The 24,039-nt window shown below is 41.5% G+C and overlaps 2 protein-coding genes across 3 annotated transcripts; both read left to right on the top strand.

The window, feature by feature from the left end:
* The first annotated feature begins 387 nt into the window (after window positions 1-387).
* On the top strand, window positions 388-13,326 carry aifm1 (apoptosis inducing factor mitochondrion associated 1). Of its 2 annotated transcripts, XM_069676651.1 has the most exons (22): window positions 388-598; window positions 1,896-2,026; window positions 2,121-2,238; window positions 2,407-2,430; window positions 2,877-3,020; window positions 5,025-5,096; window positions 5,288-5,340; window positions 5,575-5,599; window positions 5,701-5,775; window positions 6,173-6,294; window positions 6,464-6,594; window positions 8,541-8,631; window positions 8,777-8,861; window positions 8,939-9,015; window positions 9,437-9,545; window positions 9,654-9,761; window positions 9,881-9,969; window positions 10,054-10,194; window positions 10,586-10,728; window positions 12,358-12,482; window positions 12,577-12,767; window positions 12,852-13,326. In XM_069676651.1, exons 1-22 carry the CDS (start codon window positions 511-513, stop codon window positions 12,921-12,923), a joined length of 2,214 nt encoding a protein of 737 aa, XP_069532752.1. In that variant the 5' UTR covers window positions 388-510; the 3' UTR covers window positions 12,924-13,326. The 2 variants fall into 2 exon arrangements, with proteins under 2 accessions (XP_069532752.1, XP_069532743.1); XM_069676642.1 differs by lacking the exons at window positions 5,025-5,096; window positions 5,288-5,340; window positions 5,575-5,599; window positions 5,701-5,775.
* Window positions 13,327-15,588: 2,262 nt separating this feature from the next.
* LOC138598227 (glycine receptor subunit alpha-4-like) lies at window positions 15,589-23,440 on the top strand. The gene is made up of 8 exons (XM_069669964.1): window positions 15,589-15,661; window positions 16,396-16,463; window positions 18,715-18,938; window positions 19,987-20,069; window positions 20,158-20,295; window positions 20,399-20,613; window positions 22,172-22,330; window positions 23,118-23,440. The coding sequence occupies exons 1-8, from the start codon at window positions 15,613-15,615 to the stop codon at window positions 23,376-23,378; spliced, it is 1,197 nt and encodes a 398-aa protein (XP_069526065.1). The 5' UTR covers window positions 15,589-15,612; the 3' UTR covers window positions 23,379-23,440.
* The last annotated feature ends 599 nt before the right edge of the window (window positions 23,441-24,039 follow it).

The raw sequence follows: 24,039 nt of genomic DNA, 5'->3' as shown, positions 1-24,039 counted from the left end.
ATCTGTAAAAATGTCAAGAACAAGAAGCAGGTTTACGGCAGCCAGAGAGTCTAAAAGGGAGAGCTCTAAACAGCTACTACTCAGTGCAACAGCGTTTACTATAGAGCTTAAAGCTAAAATTACAACGATTTGTATCATGTAGCTTTGGCATCTGTTTTTATAAAAATGAGGTATCTCGTTATAAAAACAAAAATATGTCTTGTTATTGAAGAATCAATAAAAAATATGTTCAACAGTGTCACTGATATAATAAGCGACGCCATCTTTTTCCAAAGTCGTAATCCTACTCCCGCTTCTGGCGGTGACCAATCTTCCGTGTTCAGAGAGTCTTTGCCATTACCCATAATCCCCCAGAAACGTATGACCTGTCTCTGGCCTTGGCGTGTAGCACGGTGCTGCTAGTTGTCAGTGTGTGCTGACAGTACGACTTGTTTAACGTTAACTAGCTGGAGTTCACGTCCGACAAGTCGGCTAGTTACCTGGGAACGGTTAGAGCGGAGCGGAGCCACAATGCTGAAATGTAGAACTGTATGGAAAAAGCTTGCACCTCTAGCTAGAGCTTCATCAACTGTGTGCCGGCAGAATGTGAGAAGAACAGGTCAGTAACTAGTTACAGTAACTTGCTGCCTCCTCGTTAGCTGGCTTAACTCCAAACATGTTTGTGATATAGCATGACACTATACAACGTGGATAATTACTAAATAAGACTAATTTGAGGTTGCTTTATGTAAGTATTCTGACCTTCGTTTGGCTGTTACAAAGCTAACGTTAACTGAGCTCCTAAGTAAATAGTAGTTAACGTGCAGAAGTCTATGACACTTAGGTAACTAGCTAACTTTACCCATGTAGCATTTTTGTAGTTGTTGCTCTTGTCTGAAGCCTTTCACTAACCAACGCTAGTGAAGGACAAATAAGCTCCTGTCTCTGTCGCATATGCTTTGATCCAGTGCTTGTTTGAAGTGTTGTTAACAAATAACATACGTGTCTTGTCAAAATGCACCATTCTGGTTTTATAGGCCGACTTATATTTGGCTTATGGGGGAGGTTCCCAGCCCCGTGACACCCTGTTAGGATAAGCACAATAGGTACAACATGGTCCTTCTGCATTGGGTGCCTATACAATATGATTATGGTTATGATTGATGAAGTAAGGACGCAGCAAGAAATTAGTAGACGAAAGTAGTTCATGAGATGGGTTGATCATAATGAAGATTAAAGCCTCTAAATCAAAATCAAACTGCGTGTGTGTGTGTGTGTGTGTGTGTGTGTGTGTGTGTGTGTGTGTGTGTGCTTTCTTTAATTAACCTAATTTCATTCATAGCACCAAAGTGTTCTAGTCCCCTCAAATACAAGCTCATACGGAAATGTTTGGATGTAATTTTACCTTGCAAGGCATATTCTGCAGATATATCATAACTAGTCTGCAGCATTTTCAGAAATAGTTTAACTATATGGATACTGTTTCATCTGTACAGTCACTAAGTTGCTTATCTGCATATCTCACATTTTCACCAGGCTTCCAAGTCTGTTCTTTTAGCTGTCACATTAATGTTCCTGTCACCTTCATGGTTTACAGCTTGGTGGAGGCAGCCATTGTTTTGGCCTGTTTTTACATTTGTTTTGCATTCATTAGTTCTACACATTTTCACATCAAAACACAATCAAAGAAAGGATGATGGGATTTGCAGTGCCATGCTTGATGCCAAATAGAAAAGTGAGAGTTTATTGACTCAGCAATAACTACATGGTTAAGTGGCTTTGGCAGTCAGACAGCTGACACCTGATAAGCCTGATCAGCATAAACAAAGATTTGAGTGCACCTCCTTCATTTTTTAGACTTTGATTGATGCACTTTTTTTTGACCAATCGTCATATGATTTTGCGATTATTTTCAGGGTTAACCCATGGCAGACTACCGGCACAAGTACCTGCGGCTCACATGTCCACCGGGCCTACAGGGGGAGGCAAAGAAAACCAGCTGTACATCCTGCTGGTTGGAGCAGCCTTCCTAGGTGGTGGAGTATATGTGAGTTATCTTTGTCTGTAAAATACAGGTCCGGATTTAATTGGCAGAGAAAAATTGGACTGTTTGTGTGTTAACATTTTCTGTTTTTTAACAGGCGTACCGGACTGTTACGGGAGACAATAAACGATATCAGGAACGTATTGATGAAATTTCATCCAGACAGGAAAAAGTCCCCACAGAAAAGCCAGAAACAGCCGAGTCAGAGCCTCCTGGTGAGCAAATATTCTCAACTAAATTTAATGATCATAAAACTTTGACAGGTTATTTAATTCTGCAAACAAGTCCAAATATACTTCTGTCAGGATTCCTGTGTGATACTGTAATGACTGTCAAATAAGAATTTCACTGTTTGATTGTTTTATTTTCTATTTTTGTTTTAGCTGTGGAAGCCGCTGAGACAGAAGGTGAGTGATTTGTGTCTCATTTGTAGATAGATGATTATCTCAACATTTATAGATCAAACTCCACCTCTGCTAATAACTTCACAGATAATAAAACGTACCGACAACAAACAGGAGAGCTTGTTTAAACACTACAAACACTTCAAGAAAAGTGCTTCTATTGTCTTTGCTGTGTCACTCTTTTGATTGAAATCATAGTTAAAGGTTATTTAATGGAATAGTTTACTGGGAAGAAGCTGACTCTGCAGTACACAGTTTAGCTTCCTCTTTGATGCCATGAAAACAGCTACAAAACAAACTCTCCTCAAATTATAGGGGAATTGATTTACTGTACTTTTTACCCTGGTCACTTTGGGATTAAAAAAAACATCTGAATGTCACAAAAAACACAAAAAATGATGCTGAAAGTCAGCTGTTGAATACTTATGTTTGTGTACATTTCTCTCTAGCCGTCCCTGAGCCAGCACCTCAAACAGAACCTGAAGCTGAACCCCCTGTAGAAACTGTACCAGAACCACAAGCAGAACCTGCACCAGAGGAGCCCAGCCCCCCGGCCCCTGAAGCCCCCAGTGAATCAACAGAACCAGCCCCAGGTTGTTTGCAGTCTTTTTTTTACACCCTTCATGCATGCACACCATGTGCCTCCTGTATAAACAGAATGTCTGAACCAGAAATTAACAGAAAAAAATAACACTAGATGTGGAGCTGTGTGCACTATTACAGTTTTTCTTGATTGCTTTGACCTGCTTAAGGAAACTGGGATCCACTTGGTTTTCATCATCACTGTCTCAACAGAGCACAAGACACCTCTTGCAAATGTGTTAACCCTTTCTCATTGGATTTTCCCCACCTTTTTGCAGAACAGTTAACACGGATGTCATTCAAGCAATCCAAACTCCATAGTTTTAGCTATGGTAACCAAACAGAAACCATCTGTTCCTAACTATTAGAAACTACCTACATCAGTATGAAATCACTGAAGCACCTGTTTGACACTCCTTCACACAAATGTTCAATTAGCAATCAGTCTGCAGGCCTTACAAGGTGCAGCGTCTGTGTTGTTCTTTGCCAACATGGATGGAAGAAGTCTAAGGCAGATGAGAGTATCAATAGTGGCTGTTTCTTATACTCTACAGTAATGGATTTTTATACTTTACTATAACAGATTTTATTTTTACTTTCTTAATTTCTTATACTCTAATAGATTTTATTTTGGTTTAGAGATATTTTGTGTAATATTTACAGTATTTCAGTTTTCAGCCACAATTTGAAAAAAAGAATCAATAAAATTAGCATCAAAGCATTTCTGATTCTGGATCCAATTCTTTGCAAGAAGGCAAATTTGACAACAAATGGCACCGGCATGACAGCTACGTACAGTAATAGGCTACAATGCCAAGCAATGGTGCACTGATTCGCTGTGTGCTGTATTTTGTATTTTGTTGTCCACTGTGTAACGGTTGATTGGAAGAGCTCATACACTTGTTTGCAAGTTGTGTTGTTTGAAGGCAAAATTTGCTTTTGTTGCATATTTTAAATGTTTTGGCACGGTTAGAGTGGAGTTTGAGTTGACTGCTGCATCAAAGCAATCAAGAAAAACTGTAAACCTTGTCTACTACACTTTAAATACGTCCATTACTATGAATTAACCTGAGTGTCAGAAAAGGCGACACCAAGTGGTGAAGTCGGGGTACTGCAAGAAAAGGCTATAAAACAAACTTGTCTTTACACTCCTCTTTATATCCCGCTCATAATTGTTCAATTTTAGAAATTTAAAATACAACGTTTTGGTGATGACGTGTTTTATACCCGAGGCGCCCTGCATATTCTCAACTTGTATTGTCTTGTATGTGTGAGCGTTGTTTGTATTTGTCTGTATCCAGTCCCTGAGAAGTGTACTGCATGAACCGTGACTTCTCCTTTGTGTTGCATGCGTTTTTCATTTTCATTCACCTCCATGTGTTTAGTGACGCACATGTCATGGTCGGTGTTTTCTGTTGGTTCTCATTTAGTTGTGTCATCTAACCATTGAAATTAACCCTTTACAGTTTCAGTACAACTCGGTGCACTCTCACACTCTGAACTGTAATTGAACTGTTCATGTTTTTGTGGGGTCATATTTGTGATTTGAAATGGGATCCCTTCTGTCTGATCCTTTTATCTCAATGTCAGACTTTTTCCTGGTATGTGCTCCAGAATATTTTGGGTTTTGTATTATTGTTAACTGTAATGTGATATTGTTCACAATTGGAAGCTGGCCTGTGAAGTGGATAAGGTATTTTACATCTGGACTTTTTTCATGCTGTATCTAAGACCTAGTTAAAACCAAACCTGATATAATCACTAGTTAGTAAGACATGCTTCAGTAAAGATTATACTTCCCCCTTTGATAATATTTCTCTCAAATTTAACTGTCATATTTTATTGGATAAAATGTTAAACAGCATGTTCAAAGTTATCCATACACCACACAGCTTCTAATTGTTATGTTGTTGTGCATGTTCCCAGGGTAAAGCTACCGAAATCCTCTGATGGTCTTCCCTTTCAATAATATTGTCAAAATGTATCTTAACCCATACTATGAATTGCCTCAATAGCAGAAGAGCCAGTGGTAGAAGCAGCCCCAGAAGAGGCAGCAGAACCACCTGCTGCACCTGTAGATGAGGAGGGTAAGACCTGAAAAGAGAAGATGCTCTTATGTCACAATGTTAGCAGTAAGATTAAGACATATTGGACAGTTCAGGTGCTATTTACGCCTCTGTTATTCCACCTGACATTTATCTTTGGAGTAGATACAGCTCAGATAAAGACAGTCAATAACAAAAGACTTTATTATGCAACTTTGCTACTATACTAACAGAACCATCACCCCCCTCGGCGCCGTCCCCAGTTGAGCTAACTGAGTCGCCCTCAGCCGAGCTAACTGAGCCGTCCTCAGCCGAGCTAACTGAGTCGCCCTCAGCCGAGCTAACTGAGTCGCCCTCAGCCGAGCTAACTGAGGCGCCCTCAGCCAAGCTAACTGAGCCGCCCTCAGCCGAGCTAACTGAGGCGCCCTCAGCCGAGCTAACTGAGTCGCCCTCAGCCGAGCTTACCGAGCCGCCCCAGGCTGAGTCTATAGAGCCGCCGCCAGCTGAGGTTACAGAGCAGCCCCCTGAACCTGTGGTGGAGAGTGGTAAGCTCAGTCAGACCTGTGTATGGAACCAGTGATGTACATTAACCAAATCTGAGGGTTGATTTTGTCTTAACTGGTTCATGCTCCGGTCATACTAACAGAACCTCCAGCAGCAGCAGGAGAAAGCCCCGCAGCAGAGCCCTCCGAGCCGCAGCCTGAAGTTGTGGCAGAGAGTGGTAAGACCAAAGTCCAGCCCGGCTTGGAGCGGGGGAAGCGGGCAGATACGACACCGATACTTCCTCCCATTCTGATAATGATAACGTTAATATTAAACACCTTTTCTCCTATTTTTGATTTTAACCTTTTTTTCCTCCAGCATTTCTCCCTGCCTGTTCACGTCTTTTTCACATTGTTTGTGTTCTGATAACGATAAAGGTTAATCTCACTCACATGGAACATTTTATTTCTTTCCCCATTTATTCCCTCAGGTGTATTTGTGTGACTTATGCAAAGCATAAAAGATCATGCACTGATTGTTGTTTCTCTGTTGCTTCCGCTATCCTTCTTTCTCTCCTTCTCTTTCACCCTCATCTCTCTCTCCTGCTTGCTGTCGCTCTCCAATTCAAACTCCAGTTGTAGAGTCCACACCTGCCACACTCAAGGTCCCCTCACACACCCCCTACCTCCTTATTGGTGGAGGTACGGCCTCTTTTGCTGCTGCCCGCTCTATCCGAGCCAGAGACCCTGGTGCCAAGGTCAGTCAGGCTTCTGTGTTTTCAAAATAAAACTCCGAATTCAGTTTGTTATCTTCCTTATTCTGCTGAGTTTGTGACGTGTTTTTCCTCATGTGCTGTGTCTGTAAAGTGACTTGACCTATGATTCATACCTACCTATGATTTTCCTTTTTAAAATGTTTGCGTCCAGGTACTGATTGTGACTGAAGAGCCAGACCTCCCGTACATGAGGCCGCCTCTTTCTAAGGAACTCTGGTTCTCTGACGACCCCAGCGTGACAGAAACTCTGAGGTTCAAACAGTGGAATGGAAAAGAAAGAAGGTGCGTTTTTAGTTCTTGTTTTGCTCTTTGTTCATTCATCTTTATTAGACAGAAATCTATCTGGCTCTGGTGAGGATTATGTCATTAGTGGTCACTGCAGATGCGTCAGTGAGACTGCGGTGTCTCTTTGCATTCATTAGAAAATTAGAGTTTCTGTTCTTCCTGCACCGCTCCGATTAATGTTGGCGCCACTGTCATCAGTGTTTACCAAACTGTCACTACTGACTTCCTTTTTTTACAGTTTTCACAACAACCTACTGTTAAAAACAGAACTTGCACCATTTCCTGTGCTGCTAATGTTTTCTTTCCTAAGAAAACTCTTCATAATACCAACGATTACTGATGCTGTTGCAGACTTTAAATGAGCATTGGGAGGAGATTTAATTTAACAAGAAATATTAGTCCATGAGCCAGACTCCTAGAATTTGGCCGCCGTGCCAGTTTTGAGGGACTATGTCTCACAGTGAAGGTCTGTGTCCCTGGTGTTGGAAAATGTATGGTAGCATTGCAGCAGTGGTAGCTTTCTATGTGATTGTGTAGTTCAGTCGGTCAGTCAGAGTCGGCGAAAGACCCAGCTCTTTCATGCACTTACTCACTTTGTTCCCTCCTGTCTCGATCGTTTCTTGTGTTGTATTACCTCTCAGATGTACGTCGCTTTGGATAAAAAGCTAAATGAGCTAGTAAAGCCCTTTTCCCACTGGTCAAAAAACCCGCTAACACCCGCTAACATCTGGCTTTTTTGCTTAGTGGGAAAGGTTACAATCGGCATTCAGACCCGGGTCAAATGACTCTGCAGTAGACCCGGGTAATTATCGCCTCGGCTCCGATCGGCATTGATGGGAACACAAAACCTGTGCTGACACACTAATCTCCGCCCCCTTTCCGGCGCGATGCTATGCTCCGTCGGTAGCATACTCCTCTGCAACTCCTTGTCACCTCAACTACAAATTCCGCCTGTCTCCGTCCGAGCAGCGACCGAACATCGTTTCAAATTTGTCTGCGCCAACAGACTAAATGAGTAATAAATACAATAACCACGGTAACATCTTCACTGTTTACTGACCCTGTTCCGGGGGCGTTTGTGACATCAGACGGTGATGCAGCAGAAAAGAGAAAGGAGTATACTTCACTGGCAATGGGAAAAGAGACAATCTATATTTATAAGCAGTTCTTCCCGGGTCTGAAAAACCCGTGTCAACACTTTGAATTTAGGTGGGAAAACTAAATAAAACTGTAACACTGTAAATATGGGGCAACCACATGTGTCTGCAAATGGCCTTAGGTGTAGTGATCTGTCCAGACTGAAGAGCTGTGAAAACCAGCCTCAAGAGGATGAGGAAATAGTGCAGGATGTGAATCTTGACAATGATAATGATGATGACGAAAGTAGTGCAAACCATCATGAAATGTTTAAACAGAGCAAAAAAAGTGTTGTATTATAAATATGTCATACAATATAAAATTATACTGATAATAAAATGTTGTTATTGATGATGATATATCATTTTAAAGCTCTTTTTGTGCTCTTTATGATGGAGCTATCCATACGCACATCAGATCAATATGAATGTAGTTATAAGGGCATTTGCAGAGGCGTGCAGAATTTGCCCTATTACAGTGTTAGAGGTCAAATTCTGTCGCCCTCAGTGTCATGAAAATGTGACTGGTAGATAGATTATAATATAAGCTTTACAATGATGTATGACTTCATGATATTCTGTGCATTTTACCCTCTTTTATTTTGGCTTTATGTGACAAAATGGCAAAATGAAACAGTGACAGCACAATGAAAGCTACCATTGCTGCAATGCTATCATACATTTTCCACCACAAGGGACACGGACCTTTATAAAAATCACTATGAGACATGGTCCCTCCAAAGACCTTCCCCCTGGCTCATGGACTGTATGTTTAAAGCTATAAGACTTTTTGTATCTATGTTCCAGTATCTACTTCCAGCCAGCATCCTTCTACATTAACCCAGAAGAACTGGAAGGTGCAGGAAATGGTGGAGTGGCTGTTCTCACTGGCAAAAAGGTTTGTTTTCCCTCATCCATCAGACCCTACATTGTGCTGGCTTGTTAATTATACACAGCTCATCATGCTAGTTGGAAAATAATTCATGAAAGAGTCGAGGAATTTTACATGACTTGACGGCAAAGGTGTGATTAAATCCATTTAGGTGGTTCACATGGACGTGAGAGGAAACAAAGTGAAACTGGATGACGAGACTGAGATTTCGTATGACAAGTGTTTGATTGCTACAGGTGAGTTGCTTCAGAATGTCCTGATCACATCATATGGTTTGAACCTGACAGAAGCTAATCTTAGCTTTCCTCTTCAGGCGGTGTGCCAAGAAACCTGCAGGTCATTGAGAGAGCGGGAGAGGAGGTGATGAAGAGGACAACTCTGTTCCGCAAGGTCAGTGTTTGGCCACAAGGGGGCGACGGCTTTGTTTCAGCCGGGGGACTTCTGGCTGAAAGTCAAAGCTTGAGCAAAGTGTCAAACTGTTTGTTGGCTGTGGGAGTGAGAGTAAAGGTATTACATGAGGGAAACATTCATGAGTAAGTTATGTGGAAGAGTTGAATGTATATTAAACTACTCTGGGATAGAAAATAATCAATTATTACATATAGGGAATAAAATCTAAAAATAATGTAAGTGATGAACAGCAGGAAGCAGATGCATGGCTCAGTAACTCCAGCGGTTTAAGATGAATCATCATTGCAGTCCTTTAGCAAACATGCTAACACACTCGTATACGGTCAATTTAATGTGTTAGGAGTGATCGTGTGACATTCCACCACATAAAAAAAAGTCAGCATGATGTTTTCCTCCACAGATCGACGACTTTAAATCTTTGGACAAAGTGTCCAGAAACATCCAGTCCATCACAATCATCGGAGGAGGCTTCTTGGGCAGCGAGCTGGCCTGTGCCCTCGGCAGGAGATGTAAGACTGTAATGACAGAATGGATTAAAATACTGATGTTTAAAAGGATTCATCTGTTGCTCTGTTGGTGGAATCGCTCATCTTCTTTCTCTCTTTTTTTTCTTACAGCAAATGAGTCTGGCCTGGAGGTGATACAGATGTACCCTGAGAAGGGCAACATGGGGAAAGTGTTGCCTGAGTATCTGAGCAACTGGACCACAGCAAAAGTCAAAAGAGGTTCATGTCCGCTTTGTAGTCGAGCATGTCTGAAGTAGTTGCAAACCATAAGAGAAACACTTTTTAAAATCTCCTTATTTATTCATGTTTCATAAATTATTCTCCCTTCGGTTTTGTAGAGGGCGTAAAAATCATCTCAGAGGCTCTGGTGAAATCTGTGACCTGCAAAGATGATAAGTTAGAAATCAAACTAAAGGACGGCCGACTGGTAGGTTCCAAGTTTCTGCACGGGTTCAGTGTGAGCCAGGAAATGATTTATTAGTTACTTATTATCTCGTGTTTCCACTCGCAGGTCAAGACCGATCACATAGTTGCAGCTGTTGGCCTGGAGCCCAATGTTGATCTTGCCAAGTCAGCAGGTCTGGAGGTGGACTCTGACTTTGGTGGCTTTCGGGTCAATGCAGAGCTGCAAGCTAGATCCAATATTTGGGTGGTAAGTTGGTTTTAATAAGCTTAAATAACAGCAGTAAATGAGAAAACATTAAGAGCTTTATAGGAGAGGTAAAACATTTTATTTAAACACTTTTTGTCTTTTAATGAGAGGTGGTAAAAAAGCTCTAAAATGTTGACAGATTATAAATAAATCCATGTGCTGTAGATTTATGTATGTTTCACTCAGATCAAAGTTAGTCTCCTATAAGGCTCATAAATGTAATGCATGCCTCTACAGGTTAATCTTGTATTATAGCGCCCTCCTCAGGCAAACTTAGGTCATGACCCAGAAACAATGCACTCTACATATGTAATACAATAGAAATATGGTTCTTAGTTATTGTAATTCAAAAGCATGCCATCTATCCTCATGTCCTTCTGTCTGGATGTAGGCAGGAGATGCTGCGTGTTTCTATGACATCAGACTGGGCCGCAGACGAGTGGAGCACCACGATCACGCCGTGGTGAGCGGAAGACTTGCAGGAGAGAACATGACGGGAGCCAACAAACCCTACTGGCATCAGTCTATGTTCTGGTGAGTGTCAGAGCACTTCCTGTTTCCTGCTTGTCGTGCTAACCTAAGGTCTTTTATGGTTTACAAAATCAAACCATTTTGCAGATTAGAGCTGCGACTGCAAACAAACTGACTTGAAGTGGAAATGAGAGGAAATAAATGAGCGAGCGGGACCCAGCCTGAGTTGTTTATAGCACAGGTCCACGTTCATTGAATACATTTAAAGGAGTGGGCACTCGGGCAGGACGTACTATTGTGCACATGACTCAGATTTAATCCTTTTAGAAGCCACATGAACATGCATGATTGCTTTGAATTCTTGAATACCATTAAGTTGTGAAATATTTAAAATGCCTTTAGAGGACTTTAGGTTGGAGTTTCCAGCAGAGGGCTGCATTCGTCACATTTTCAAGCCCCTCATAAATTTACTGACTCTGTTGAAAACACAACTTAAATGAACACAAGGGGACTCCAGCAGATATTCAGGGGTTGTCAAAAATGTAACCACAGTGTCCAGTGTCTATACGCAAATGTATGTAGTCACTGCATGCTTAAGCAGGAGGTGAAATATGACACCATGCTGACAACATGTGTTCACTGCAGTCCACAAAAATACACAGGACCATCACTGAAAAAGGCCTGTGTTAGACACACGCAGATGTAGTCAGATGATACACTGAAATTCCTCTCAATGCCGGCTTAATGTGGCTGCAGAACGAGGCTGCTGTGCCTCCTGGGTGCGACGCACAAACCTCATCATAATTCAGCAGCAGCGTGCAGTAACTTAATTTAAAGGTCGTCAAGTTCATTATTTCAAATTTCCCTAAGTCGCCCTAGTTGAGTACCACAGTAGGAAATTGCAACTTATTAAACGTTTGTATAACATAATATTATGCTGCAAGTTCCACCAAAAATAAACTAATTTTACCTAAAGATGGGGTATTATGCTGTTTCACATTTTAAGATGTATAATGTTACAATGGTGGATGTTCAGACTAAACGCGGGTGAAGTTTCAAATCTGTAGATAAAAGTATGTTAGAGTAATCCCCAGGCTTCTCGGCTCAGTCTGCAGGCGGCTGTGAACGTTCACAAAACGTTGTCTTTCATCAGTGTGGATTTGCACATCATTATTTTTTCAGTATGGACGTTCACTAAAAAAAGTGGTAACAGAGGACCCACAGAGTAACCCTAACTCTAACCGTCCAGACCTGTCACTGACACTGTCACTGTGGGCAGAATGACCACAGCATGTAATCAACGCCTGGCTGTGATTTTACTTCAGGTCATCAGCCAGCTTGAAGCTCAAGCAGCGTTTGGGGCTTTTCACTGAGATTCACAGCTTAATTTTTTAACAGTTCCCTCTCAGGCCTGTTTGTATGCGTTTTGTGTGTTTGTGCAGAAGCTGTGTGAAGTACACAAAGCCATACTCGGTGCTTTGGAAGCTGTTTTGACGGTTAAATTTTACAGTCTAGCTGTTGTAGTACTTCACATGGGAACACGAAATTGTGCAAAACCTTTTTCCAGAGCTATTAATAATGAATGAGCTTATTCTCCAATTCCATGTGGCATTGAAAGGTCTCCTCGTAGTTAAGGAGGGAGAAGTCAGAGAAAATGTTTCCTCACATGTTTTCGAATGTGGTTTCTCACAGGAGTGACCTGGGACCAGATGTGGGCTACGAGGCGATCGGGATCGTTGACAGCAGCCTGCCAACAGTGGGAGTGTTTGCCAAAGCCACTGCAAAGGATACACCTAGAGCTGCTACAGAGAAGTCAGGTAGGAGAAGCCACTTTAGCGTAAAAAAAATCCTAACACTATAAAGCAAAAAATAATGGTTAATTTGAGGACCGATCTTACTTGTTTATTACAGGTACTGGGATCCGCTCTGAAAGTGAAACAGAGGACACAGCCACTAGCCCGGTGGCTTCTTCGACGCCGGCTCCAGCTGTTGAGCAGCACAAAGACGACTACGGAAAAGGTGTCATCTTCTACCTGAGAGACAAAGTGGTGGTGGGCATCATCCTGTGGAACGTGTTCAACAGAATGCCCATCGCAAGAAAGGTACCAACTGTCACTTTGTGAGGAAGTAAGCTCTTTGTTGTAAGAATTGAAATGTGGTTGTTAATTGTCTGTTTTTTTTTTTAGATAATCAAAGACGGAGAGGAACACGCAGATCTCAATGAAGTGGCCAAACTGTTCAACATCCACGAGGATTAAGACGTGCGGGCTGACACTCGCTATGGGAGGGGAGTTACGTTCATGTCGAGACTGAACTCTGACAGCTGATGCCGAGCACTTGAAGACAAATCTAATCACACAAACAAAACCGGAGAATTCATGTAAATTATTTCATGTCGCTGGAATATTTTCGTATTTGAAATTTGTATCTGCTGCATCTTTTTTTGTTTGTTGTTTTTCCATCATCACCTCATCCTGTGTCATTTTCCACTTCAGCTTTACGCCTTCTTTTTTTTTTTTTTAATCGTGGTCAAGATGTGATTGTCCGTCTGCTTTTCCCCACCCGGCTGAACATGTCGAGCATGGATCGCTGTTTCCCTCCGTGTGATCGGAGCAGCTTGTCATGAGATGAAGCTGCAATAAAAGCTATTTTTAAATCGGAGTGATGCCATTATTTTTGCTCCGCGATAACGGCGCTGACGACGGATCAGTTGACGTACATGTTAATGTGTGTGGGTGAGCTCATGTGTCCTGAAGCAATTAATGCATAATGCTCTGCAAATTAACCCGGGTCACACACGTGAACTTCGCAGATTAAACCTCTAAATTTGGGCGAGGTGATGTTAGAAGTGTAACCTCAGCTAAATGCACCAGTTTTGAGTTTAAACGGGAACAGGCAGGGTTGGGTAAAGAAGTCTCTGACACATAAATTTTACAGTGTGTCAAAGTGGGATCTAATTAAGTAGAGTCAATGTACGCTCCAACAAAAACATTAGAATGAAGCTTGGCCTACTTATCTTGTCCGGAGGTGAAAATGTTCCATCATGCAGAAACATTGTGTGTTTTTTCTACTCTGGGCTTCTTGTTATTAGGAATGCACTCATGGTCTGCATTCTCACACATTTCTTATCCTATTTGACACTGTGCGCTCCCGAGCGAAGTGTGGAGCGGCCTTTCAAGTGTGAGGCAAACACGTGCAGCCATAACGTCCCGTCGCTTTCTTTGACATTAATTTTACATGAGTAAATGGCTGAACTTCCTCCCCCTCCTCTGTATGGAGGAATAAACATGAGCTTCCACATTTATATTTGATTTTGTCAGGCGATTTGAAGATGAAATAATTAGACCAGAAACTCTGGACAGCTCTCTTGAAGACAAATAACCTCTGGATGTGTGCTGACGCTCGCAGGGATGTGTTACACTTGAATTCATTGGAACTGGATGCCTTCTTCCTGTTTCCCTGTTTGCTGCGATCACATATGTTCTTATGACTGCAGACAGTCTGGACCTGATTTAAATGATCAGATCTGAAATCTGAGATCTGGAGACACATTTACACAGCAGGAAGTTACTGGCTGTTTTTGCCCCACTTTTTTTACCCCCATTAATTTTAAGTTTTTGTGGAAGATTTTAGTCACATTAAGATTTTTGTGAATGTCTTCTTATGGATTTGAAAGCAGCTGTTAAAATCATATAATGTCTCTTTTTATAGTTTTATGGATTTGAGTAAAAAAACAATTTAATGCTGTTTGTTCAGCAATGTTTGACACTTTTTTATAACTTTGAATCTTTTAAAAGCATCATTTTTATTTTGAATAAATTGTATCTCTTTTTTATTTTCAGATCAAACCCGTAAGGTAAATTAAACATCATGTATTCCTTCTAATCCGCTGCTGTACACAGCGACGTCGGCCACTCTGCTTTGAAAATGCTCCTGTCTCTTTAAATATTCTTGCAGTAATTCCTTGAACATGCATATGGCCATAAAAAAGAGATAAAGCTTGAAGTCAACTAAACTAACACGGGCAGAGAAAAAAAAAAAAACATTCCCCAGGATTTTGAATTATACAGCAGCAGCTTCCTGGATTTTACACCTGCAGAGAGGGAGGGACGCTCAGCTGAGTCCAGAAGGCAGCGCCCGGCAGGAGGAGACACAACAAGTTCCCTGCATCTCCGCTTTTTTTCCCTTTCTTTTTCAGTTCTTTCCCCCGTCTGCTGGACTAACATCCGCTGTTTCTGCTAACCAAGAATGTTGCTGCACATGTTTTTTATGCTGTGGGCTTCATCTGTCATTTTTCTGCAAGGCAGGTAAGAAGATTTGAATTGGTAGGATGTAAACATTTCTGCAGCTTGGTTTGACATTATAATGTAAATGCATGTTTTTTAGACAGTGTATTCATTGTTTTTTAAAATTATTTTACATTAAGAGTGTACAGCTACTCATGATAAGACATTAGATGGTTATATTTGATGGTCTTTATGTGTTAGTTTTGACCAGGAGGCATGTCAACACAGCTGTTTTCCTAGAATCATGCATGAAAATCTAAATTATAAAGAAACGGATACATGAAGAGAACATTTTCAAATATGTAATATACAAGTTATGCTTAATAACATGTTTATAAATAGTCTAATAAGTTAACTCTGATAACAGTATATGACATTTTAACTGCAAAATACATGTGATGCCAAAAAACAACCCACTCTTCCAGCTCATGTTATGATTTTGTAGAAATAACATCTAGCTTTTTAACTGAAGTTTTATATATTAAATGCATACATAAAAAAAGCACATCTGTATTAAAGGTGAAACATGTAAAGGACAAACACATGAGTACATCCAGACTTGTTTGTCCCGTCACCCGGCAGGTCTGTGCTCTGTAAGGAGATGAAGCTCCCCAGCAGAGCGGCCAAGCCTCCCTCTCCATCTGACTTTCTGGACAAACTGATGGGACGCACATCTGGCTACGACGCTCGCATCAGACCCAACTTCAAAGGTAATAACACACAGTGGCGTGCGGTGGGGAGGACTTCCTCTGTCAGGACAGGTGTGAGAAAGTACGCGGCTCATTCCGCACATCAATCAGAGCGGTGAAGTAGCACAAATCACCCACAGATGTGTCAGACGTAAGACAGGCTGCAGGCTGTGATGTTTTTTTTTGTCATGTACTCTTACTGTTGTGATGCTGACCCACAGCCTCGGGTTGTGATATTTTTACACAGACTTATGCTTTTGTGTCAGAAATGTGCGGTTGCCCCTCCATGTTAACCCTCAGTCTTATTTTAGTCTGATGTTGGTCTCTGGTTGTGAGTGAAGCCAGTAGATTCTCTCTGACACACTTCCCCCCTCTCTCTCTGGGGTCGCTCTGCATATATATTTCATATTTGCTCTACATCCTCGTCAGCGCATGCTGTGGTTAAATCCCAGCTGATTATCTAGAAATAAACTAATGTTACTAAAGCAGAATCAATAAATTATTGCCTCTCAGGGAACGAGTCGCTGAAATATTTACAGTCTCAGTGGTTGACAGATGGACGACACTAATGGGAGCGTACTGGAAATGACAACACAATTTCACGCTGCTTTTCTGAGATAAGTCATCTATCAGGGCACGGGCTGGCACATGGTGAAGATGGTGCTCTTTAAATACTTGATGTTGTCTCCACAGAAAACATCGTCTGTGGTATTTAAGACAGCAGTTAATGTGATGTGTGGTTTTGCTTCTGTCAGGTCCTCCTGTCAACGTCACCTGTAACATCTTCATCAACAGCTTCGGGTCCATCACCGAAACAACCATGGTGAGATTATACTTTATATCCTCTAATCGTGACGACTAATACCATGCTTTTATCGTCTGATTGTTTGGTATCAAACTTGGACCATCTAAATAGTGTTAACAAAATGACATATATATTTTTTATATTTGTCTTCATTGTGTACAAAGTAGAGAAGAAGTTCAGAGGACAGGTGCGTAGGAGAGAAAGATAAGTCAAAACTCCTGCACACTGTCTCAAACATCAGGCTAACCTGACAGACAGTGTGCAGGAGTCTTCATTGTGTTCAAACATTTGAGCGACAGATTAACTACAAGTGGAAATCAAATCTTGCTGAAAAATTGCTACTGCATCTGTCTTAGCATCTGTATCACTGTAACTTGTCTTATACTATCAGGTTTTATATAAAGTAGGCCTGTTGTTCTTCCACATAACTGCTGCTTGCACCACTACTTAGCTTCTGACTTACTGTACAGTAAAGTAGTAGTGAGGTTTCTAAGCAGTTGTGTTAATCTGTCTTTCACTGTTGCACTTTGACAGGAAATAACTATTCATGTGTCACTTTCATAATCGTATTATTGTTAAACATCAGTTTCACATTACTGTCTCTGTGTAACAGGGAAAACATTCCCTCCTACTCACGTAACCACATCACTGATTGTTGTCCGGGATCAAAGCTTTATGTTTCAAGTGGTCAAAGAAATCAAAGAAACTTTGCCACAGTGTTTAAATATTCACTAGCATCAAAATAATGTAGCCTAATGTTGGGGCGCTCATTTGGCTCGGTTGGTGGAGCGGCGTCCCATGTGCAGTAGCTGCACTGATCGCAGGTTCGACTCCCGGGCTGCCGATCATTTGGTGCATGTCACCCCCCACTCTCCACTCCCCACATTTCCAGTCTCTCTTCAGTTGTCATTTACAATAAAAGAAAAAAGCCCAAATAATAATAATAATAATAATAATATAACCGAAAGTGATCGTGATGCAAAATGGCCCATTTCAGAATAATTATTATTATATTACTGGATTGTTGTTATTAATGTATCAATGTGTAAACATCACTTTAATGTTGCAGCTGGTTACTTTGAACTTCTACATGTAAAATTATAATAATCTTTATTTTAGGTTTATTTTCTCACGTTTGCGCAGCTTCATCTACAATAATGTATCATAATCTAATTCTTCATTATGTGTTGTAAGAATATATCCTCCACATAGCTTCTGACTGGAGTAGATGTTTAAAGAAGAAAAACCTGGAATTAAAGTTGTAACTGGGTTCAGTACTTGAGTACATGTTGTTAGTTACATTTGGATGTACAAATGTGACGCAGAACCAATCAGGATCTGCTCCACTTTGTACAGGCCCTGAGACAACTGTTCTGATGGAGTACGAGTTAAGATCATGAGGTTAATAATATCTGAATGTATCGTTAATTAAATTATTACCAACCTTATCCGCTCAGCTTTCCCTTGACAACACAGTAAACATTACTCATGCTTTAGAACTGATTGACTTCATCGCACTGTGCTTTGACGAGCCTCAGCTGATGTAACTCGCCGTCATGTTATTCGGTCTACAGATCTGCTTCATGCTCGTTTCACTGATGCATCTTTGGCGTTCATTAGAAGCGTCTCTGGCTCTCCTCCCGCTGTTTGCAGCCAGTTTCATGATGCCTAAACATACTGTCATTAGATTCTGACTAATTAATGACTGCAAACAACATCTTGTAAGTTCATTACGTAATGTCAGCTCGGATGTTCTCGTCTCTCTGTCATATCTGGGACATGTCTCTCCTTTATTCACGAGGCCCATGCTGTGTTAGGGGAAAATATGCAAGTATGGGAATCATGCGTTTTATAAAACACCTCTAGAATTTGCCATCAAAAGTTTAAGTGACGATAAAGTGGAGGTTTCTGTCGCTCAGGTTGTGACCACTTACAGCTCTGTAAGTCAGCGTTTATGCTCCTTTTTTTTTGTGCTCACACAGAGCTCGCGTGGGCACGGAGCTCCTCACCTGCTGAGCGACGCTGCATGTTCATTTGTTACTCATTCCTGTTCTCGGCTCTCTCTCAAGGTTTATTAAAATGACATGATTATACTCATAGACACATGCAAAACTAATCCAGTGTCATTTAATCTGCTTGACAAACCTATTACACCAGAATACAAATATTCTCTGACAGTAATTCCTCTGTTGCAGCTCGTGGCTTTACGTTTACTTTAAGTCATTTATGAATAGAATAAACACTGATTATGACTTATTTCCTCCTGTAGGATTACCGGCTCAACGTGTTCCTGAGACAGCAGTGGAACGACCCTCGCCTGGCGTATAAGGAGTACCCTGACGACTCTCTGGACCTGGACCCCTCCATGCTGGACTCCATCTGGAAGCCCGACTTGTTCTTCGCAAACGAGAAGGGAGCAAACTTTCACGAGGTCACAACAGACAACAAGCTGCTGCGCATATTTCAGAATGGAAACGTCCTCTACAGCATCAGGTGACCTGCTTTCTACAGCGTGAATCAGGCTGAATAATGCGACCGGGATCTGTCAAGTTACAGACTTAATATGAACTCCATGTGTTTATTTCACTCCTGCTCGGTTCATTTTATTGTCCAGCACCCACAGTGAACAAGTGTGCGTTAAACAATGACTGCAAGCTAAAAACAGAATCAGGTCACTTACATGTAAGCAGTGGATGAACTGTAGCGTAGCGTAATGTTACAGTTCATCCCTCCCTGTTTTATATTCATGGAATATTCATGGAATATATAACACAAGAGGCATGTTTAAAGCTGTATTAGCATTCATGCTGAACACAAACTTATCCTTAAAAGTAGATCCTCACTTCAGGGGATCAACCTGAAATGACCCAACATCTACCACTTACCAACTTGATTATTTTCACAGCATAAAAGCCTGTAAAAACAAAAAATCATTAAAGCCCGTATCTACTTACTCGCATATCTCTGTATCTCTGAATGACACTGAACCACGACCGTTCCCTTTCATCCTCTGTGCAGCGTTGCTCAATTATGTGAGACGCTTCACTTCGTCCTTGCTGGAATAAAGAGAAGAAGAGTGCTTAAAGTGAGCAGTGAAAGGCAGCATGACTCCGCGGAAAAGAGCAGTGGCAGCTACAGAAACTCGACAAAATAGACATCAGTAAAGTCCTCGCCAACACCTCTGTTCTTTTTGTGCTTTTATGTCTGCATCTTGAAAGCATTTTACTATTTTACTGGCTATAGTGCTGCAGCCAATTTTACATCCAGCTCTCCATGAAGGCTGAGATGTTGCCTGTCAGCACGTTGATGCTTTCTGTGGTTTGCGTTGAGGCCAGCGGAACAGAAAGATGGACAGGCAGACGGGCGCCGGCAGAGGTGTTAGAGTTGCTTGATGTGACCCTGAGTTACAGGGAGATGGCTGCTGCTGTTGGGCTAATGCTGTGGGCTTTTTGCCCAGTCATGTTAGGGAGAGTGACGGTATTACCTTTTCCTTTTAGACACCATTCCCTGAACATTATGGTGTTTTTGTCTCTGTTTCCAGGCTCACGCTCACCCTCTCCTGTCCCATGGATCTGAAAAACTTCCCCATGGACAGTCAGAAGTGCACGATGCAGCTGGAAAGCTGTGAGTTCATCTTTTAAGGCAGGCGTGAAAACATCACACATGGATGTTGTCATAAACTTATTGTTACATCTCTCTTTCGCTCTTCTAGTCGGCTACACCATGAATGATCTTATTTTCGAGTGGCTGGATGTGGGAGCGGTGCAGGTGGCGGATGATCTGACGCTCCCTCAGTTTGTGCTGAAAGAGGAGCAAGGCCTCGGCTACTGCACCAAACACTACAACACAGGTACATGACTTAAGTCGACCTGCCAGCCAACATCCTCCACATATGCTGTCAATCAACTTCTAATAAGACTGTCAGTTTGGACCTGTATCTCCTCCTCTGTTAGGTAAATTCACCTGCATCGAGGTCAACTTCTACCTGGAGCGTCAGATGGGCTACTACCTGATCCAGATGTACATCCCGAGCCTGCTCACCGTCATCCTCTCCTGGGTCTCCTTCTGGATCAATATGGACGCCGCTCCGGCCAGAGTGGGACTGGGGATCACTACGGTGCTCACCATGACCACGCAGAGCTCCGGCTCCAGGGCCTCCCTGCCAAAGGTCGGACAGTTTGGTTTGAGACACTTTGCAAAAGAAAATGCAATTCAGTCATTATTTATTATAAATTCTGGCATTATTTCAGGAAGAAATGGTTACTGAACTTGGCTTTCTTTCAGTCAATTCAATCCAAACTAAATGATGATGCATTGAGCCCTGATAGGTCTTTTAATGCCAGTGACCTCTAAAAATACAGACTACATAAATGAATGTATAAATTGAAGAAGCTGTTGTAAAAGAACCCTTTAATTAAAGGAGAGGGGGGTATTATGATCATTTCCAGCTTCATATTTCACTCTGTGATACCTCTGGAGTAGCTTAGCATCATTTACAGTTAAAAAAAACTCCTAACTTTTCTCACACTGGTGCTCTGTGCAGGCCCTCATACAGCCTCAGCATGAAACGACTCAGTCAGCTCTGTCTCTGATTGGCCAGCTCTCCAAAGCCTGCTGAGCTACGCTGCACTTTGTGACGTCACAAAGTGCAGACTGAGCTGAGAAGCCTGGGGATTACTCCAACATACTTTTACCTACAGATCTGAAACTTCACCCACGTTTAGTCTGGACATCCAACATTGTAACATTATATACATGTCTTAAAATGTGAAACAGCATAATACCCCCTCTTTAAATAAAAGCTGTAAGGTCACTATATAAAATACTTACATACAAAAAAAATATTTTCTTTACATTAATAAAGGTACTGTAGTATTATATTGTTTAATATACTTTTAATATCAAAATATAGTACTGATCATGGCAGAATGGCACTTTTAGGAGTGCTAATACTGGATGATTATTATAACTAATAAATCATCATTAACATTTGATTCTGTAGCGAAGTCTAGTGAAACCACTTTAAACTACAAGTGAGTGCATTATATTTCATAAGCTGATCATGTTTTGTCTGTGAAATTATATATTATACAAAACTAGGATCAAATGCAGAAACGCACATAGATACTTAAGAAACTGTACGTCACATGAAAGGAAACGGCAATAATTTATTTATGCTTTTTAAATTTCAGTCGTGGAAATAAAGTACATTTAGTGAACTACTTTCCATTTGACATACTTTGCCTAAGTAGGCCATTTGTGTTTCGTGCTACTTCATACTTCAGCTTGATAACATTTCACGGTATATTGTGCTTTTTACTCCACTACATGTTTTACTATCTATAGCTACTCGTTTCTTTTCAGACTGAAATTTGCAAAATAAACCCAAAAGCAGGTTTTAAAATATGATGCATACCATGTTTAAGGTCAAGTATAGAAAGCAGAATCAGCTCCACCTCGCCTAATCACAAAACAACGCACTGCTGACATGTGAATGCATCAACAATAAGGATCCAAGAGTTTTTTACTTTTACTTTTTGTTTTGTTTTTTAACTTGTAATAGTGCATTTTTATAGTGTACTTTGCTAAGTTCAGTCAGAAAACTCAGTATTGTGACTCATTTACTTTGTAATTCCATCAATCTTTCATGTCACTGCCTTGCATGACATGAGCTTTAATGTTAACTGAATTATTACACTGATGTGACTCTCTCCTTGGTTTCTCAGGTGTCCTATGTGAAAGCCATCGACATCTGGATGGCGGTGTGTCTCCTGTTCGTGTTTGCTGCACTGCTGGAGTATGCAGCCGTTAATTTTGTTTCACGCCAGCACAAGGAGTTCTTCAGACTGAGGAGGAAGCTGAAGGAGCAACAGCGGCAGAGAACTGTGAGTGCAACCCTCCCACTCAGCCCCTCGGGCGGCTGTCACCTGCTATTCCCCGCGCCCGGCTCTGCACGAGCTGCAAGACTCAGCTGCATGTTGCTCTCCGGCCGGGGAACACAGACAGCACTGACCTGTAATTAATTCAAACCATCACCTTATCCCACCGCTGGAGGAATGTCCTCAGCATATTGCTGCCTCACTTTGGGCCTCATGAGGAGACGAAAAGTAGATGGGACAGAATCTGCTAAACCACCTTTAAAATAAAAGATATCTTCTGTGAAGTGGTGTGACAGCAGCTGCAGGATTCATTAAGTCTATTTTACATTTATAAAACAACACACAAAACATCTGCTTGAATCCTTTGTACTTCTTTGTTGGTATTATGCAACGCTTCTGAAACTCCCTCTGACTTATTTCACATTAATGTCAGACTTGTATTCACTTTGTCAGAAACAGATGATGACTGATTGTTGCATACATGCAGCACAGCTTTGTGTGATGTGTCTGCAAACTGTTTAATCATTGCAGTCTGTTTGATGATTAAATTCATGTGCTGCCTTTTGCTCCCCGTCAGCAGGCGAGTGGTGACAGTAAGGCGAAAGGAAACAACACGTCAGGCAACAATGCTCCTCATGGGAACGCAACGCGGCGGTGCAGCGTCTGTGCCAGGGTGTGTACTGCCGCCTTGTTCACTTTAACACCAGCCAATCAGTGTCTGAGAAATAAAAACAGACATCAGTTGAAGCTGTCGGAGCAGATGCTTATTCTGTGATGTGTCTTTTTCTTCCAGGAGGAGGAGCTGGCTCAGCAGGGTTTACTCTTCCAGAGTTTTGGACTTGGAAGTGCACCGGAAATGGATGCGACGCCGGTTTTTGCAGATCTACCTCCAGGTTTAGGTTTCTATGACATACGCAGGCGCTTTGTGGATCGGGCAAAAAGGATTGATACCATCTCCCGAGCCGTTTTCCCCATGAGTTTCCTCATGTTCAACGTCCTCTACTGGCTTACCTACAAGGTTCTACGACACGAGGACCTTCATGCCTCAATGTGACAGCACATGACAGAGGACCATTAAGACTCTGGATACCTTTAATTCTGCTCTGGTCACTGAAACATTTACAGGCTGCGAGTCCTCAGCTGAGCCATGACAGATGCCATGTGGCCGCATGTCCGGTGCCGTTGGGAAATCCCACAACATGGAAATGTCCATCAGTTTCTTTCCATTTTTAATTCCTTCTTTTTGGCACTGATCATGCATCATCATACATTTACAGTCTGTGTGTACAGTCGGCATCTTAAACACTTTTTTGGAGACATTTCTGTTTGTGCAGTCACTGTAGTTTCACATGTTTGAATGCAGCCATGTTCAGAGTGTCCAGAGCTACAGGTTTCATATCACTTAGAGTAGGTAATATAATTTGACTCTCTGCTCTCCTCCTACAGTCTGCTTTAAAGAGCTGGGAGACACATTAATCAGAATATTTTCTTTTTAGGCTGCAGAAATAAAGATTAACATTATTTTTTTAATTATATAAATATTTTATCTAACATAATATTAAGATAAAATAGTCTGTCTGCATATCTGTAAAAAGAACAAATGAAGGTAACTGTTGCCGAAACAAACGGAGGAGAAAATGTCCAGAGATTTTTAAAAGTCACTGTGTATTGATAAAAAGGCATGACGCACACTACGCCAAAAACAGCATCTCTTT

Source organism: Semicossyphus pulcher, unplaced genomic scaffold (assembly GCF_022749685.1).
Source record: "Semicossyphus pulcher isolate SPU_LCO1_2020_fin unplaced genomic scaffold, fSemPul1.0.p SCAF_10, whole genome shotgun sequence".
Lineage (NCBI taxonomy): Eukaryota > Metazoa > Chordata > Actinopteri > Labriformes > Labridae > Semicossyphus > Semicossyphus pulcher.
The sequence above is the reverse complement of the archived record's forward strand: the minus strand, read 5'-3'. Positions and strand labels throughout refer to the sequence as shown.

Excerpts from the sequence above, each read along its gene's own strand:
- aifm1 (XM_069676651.1), top strand. The coding sequence starts at position 511 with ATGCTGAAATGTAGAACTGTATGGAAAAAGCTTGCACCTCTAGCTAGA. Across the intron at positions 5,341-5,574 it reads AGCTAACTGAGTCGCCCTCA|CCCCCTGAACCTGTGGTGGA; the intron begins GCCGAGCTAACT and ends GTTACAGAGCAG. Across the intron at positions 8,632-8,776 it reads CTGTTCTCACTGGCAAAAAG|GTGGTTCACATGGACGTGAG; the intron begins GTTTGTTTTCCC and ends AAATCCATTTAG.
- LOC138598227 (XM_069669964.1), top strand. The coding sequence starts at position 15,613 with ATGGGACGCACATCTGGCTACGACGCTCGCATCAGACCCAACTTCAAA. Across the intron at positions 15,662-16,395 it reads CATCAGACCCAACTTCAAAG|GTCCTCCTGTCAACGTCACC; the intron begins GTAATAACACAC and ends TGCTTCTGTCAG. Across the intron at positions 22,331-23,117 it reads AGCAACAGCGGCAGAGAACT|GAGGAGGAGCTGGCTCAGCA; the intron begins GTGAGTGCAACC and ends TTTTTCTTCCAG.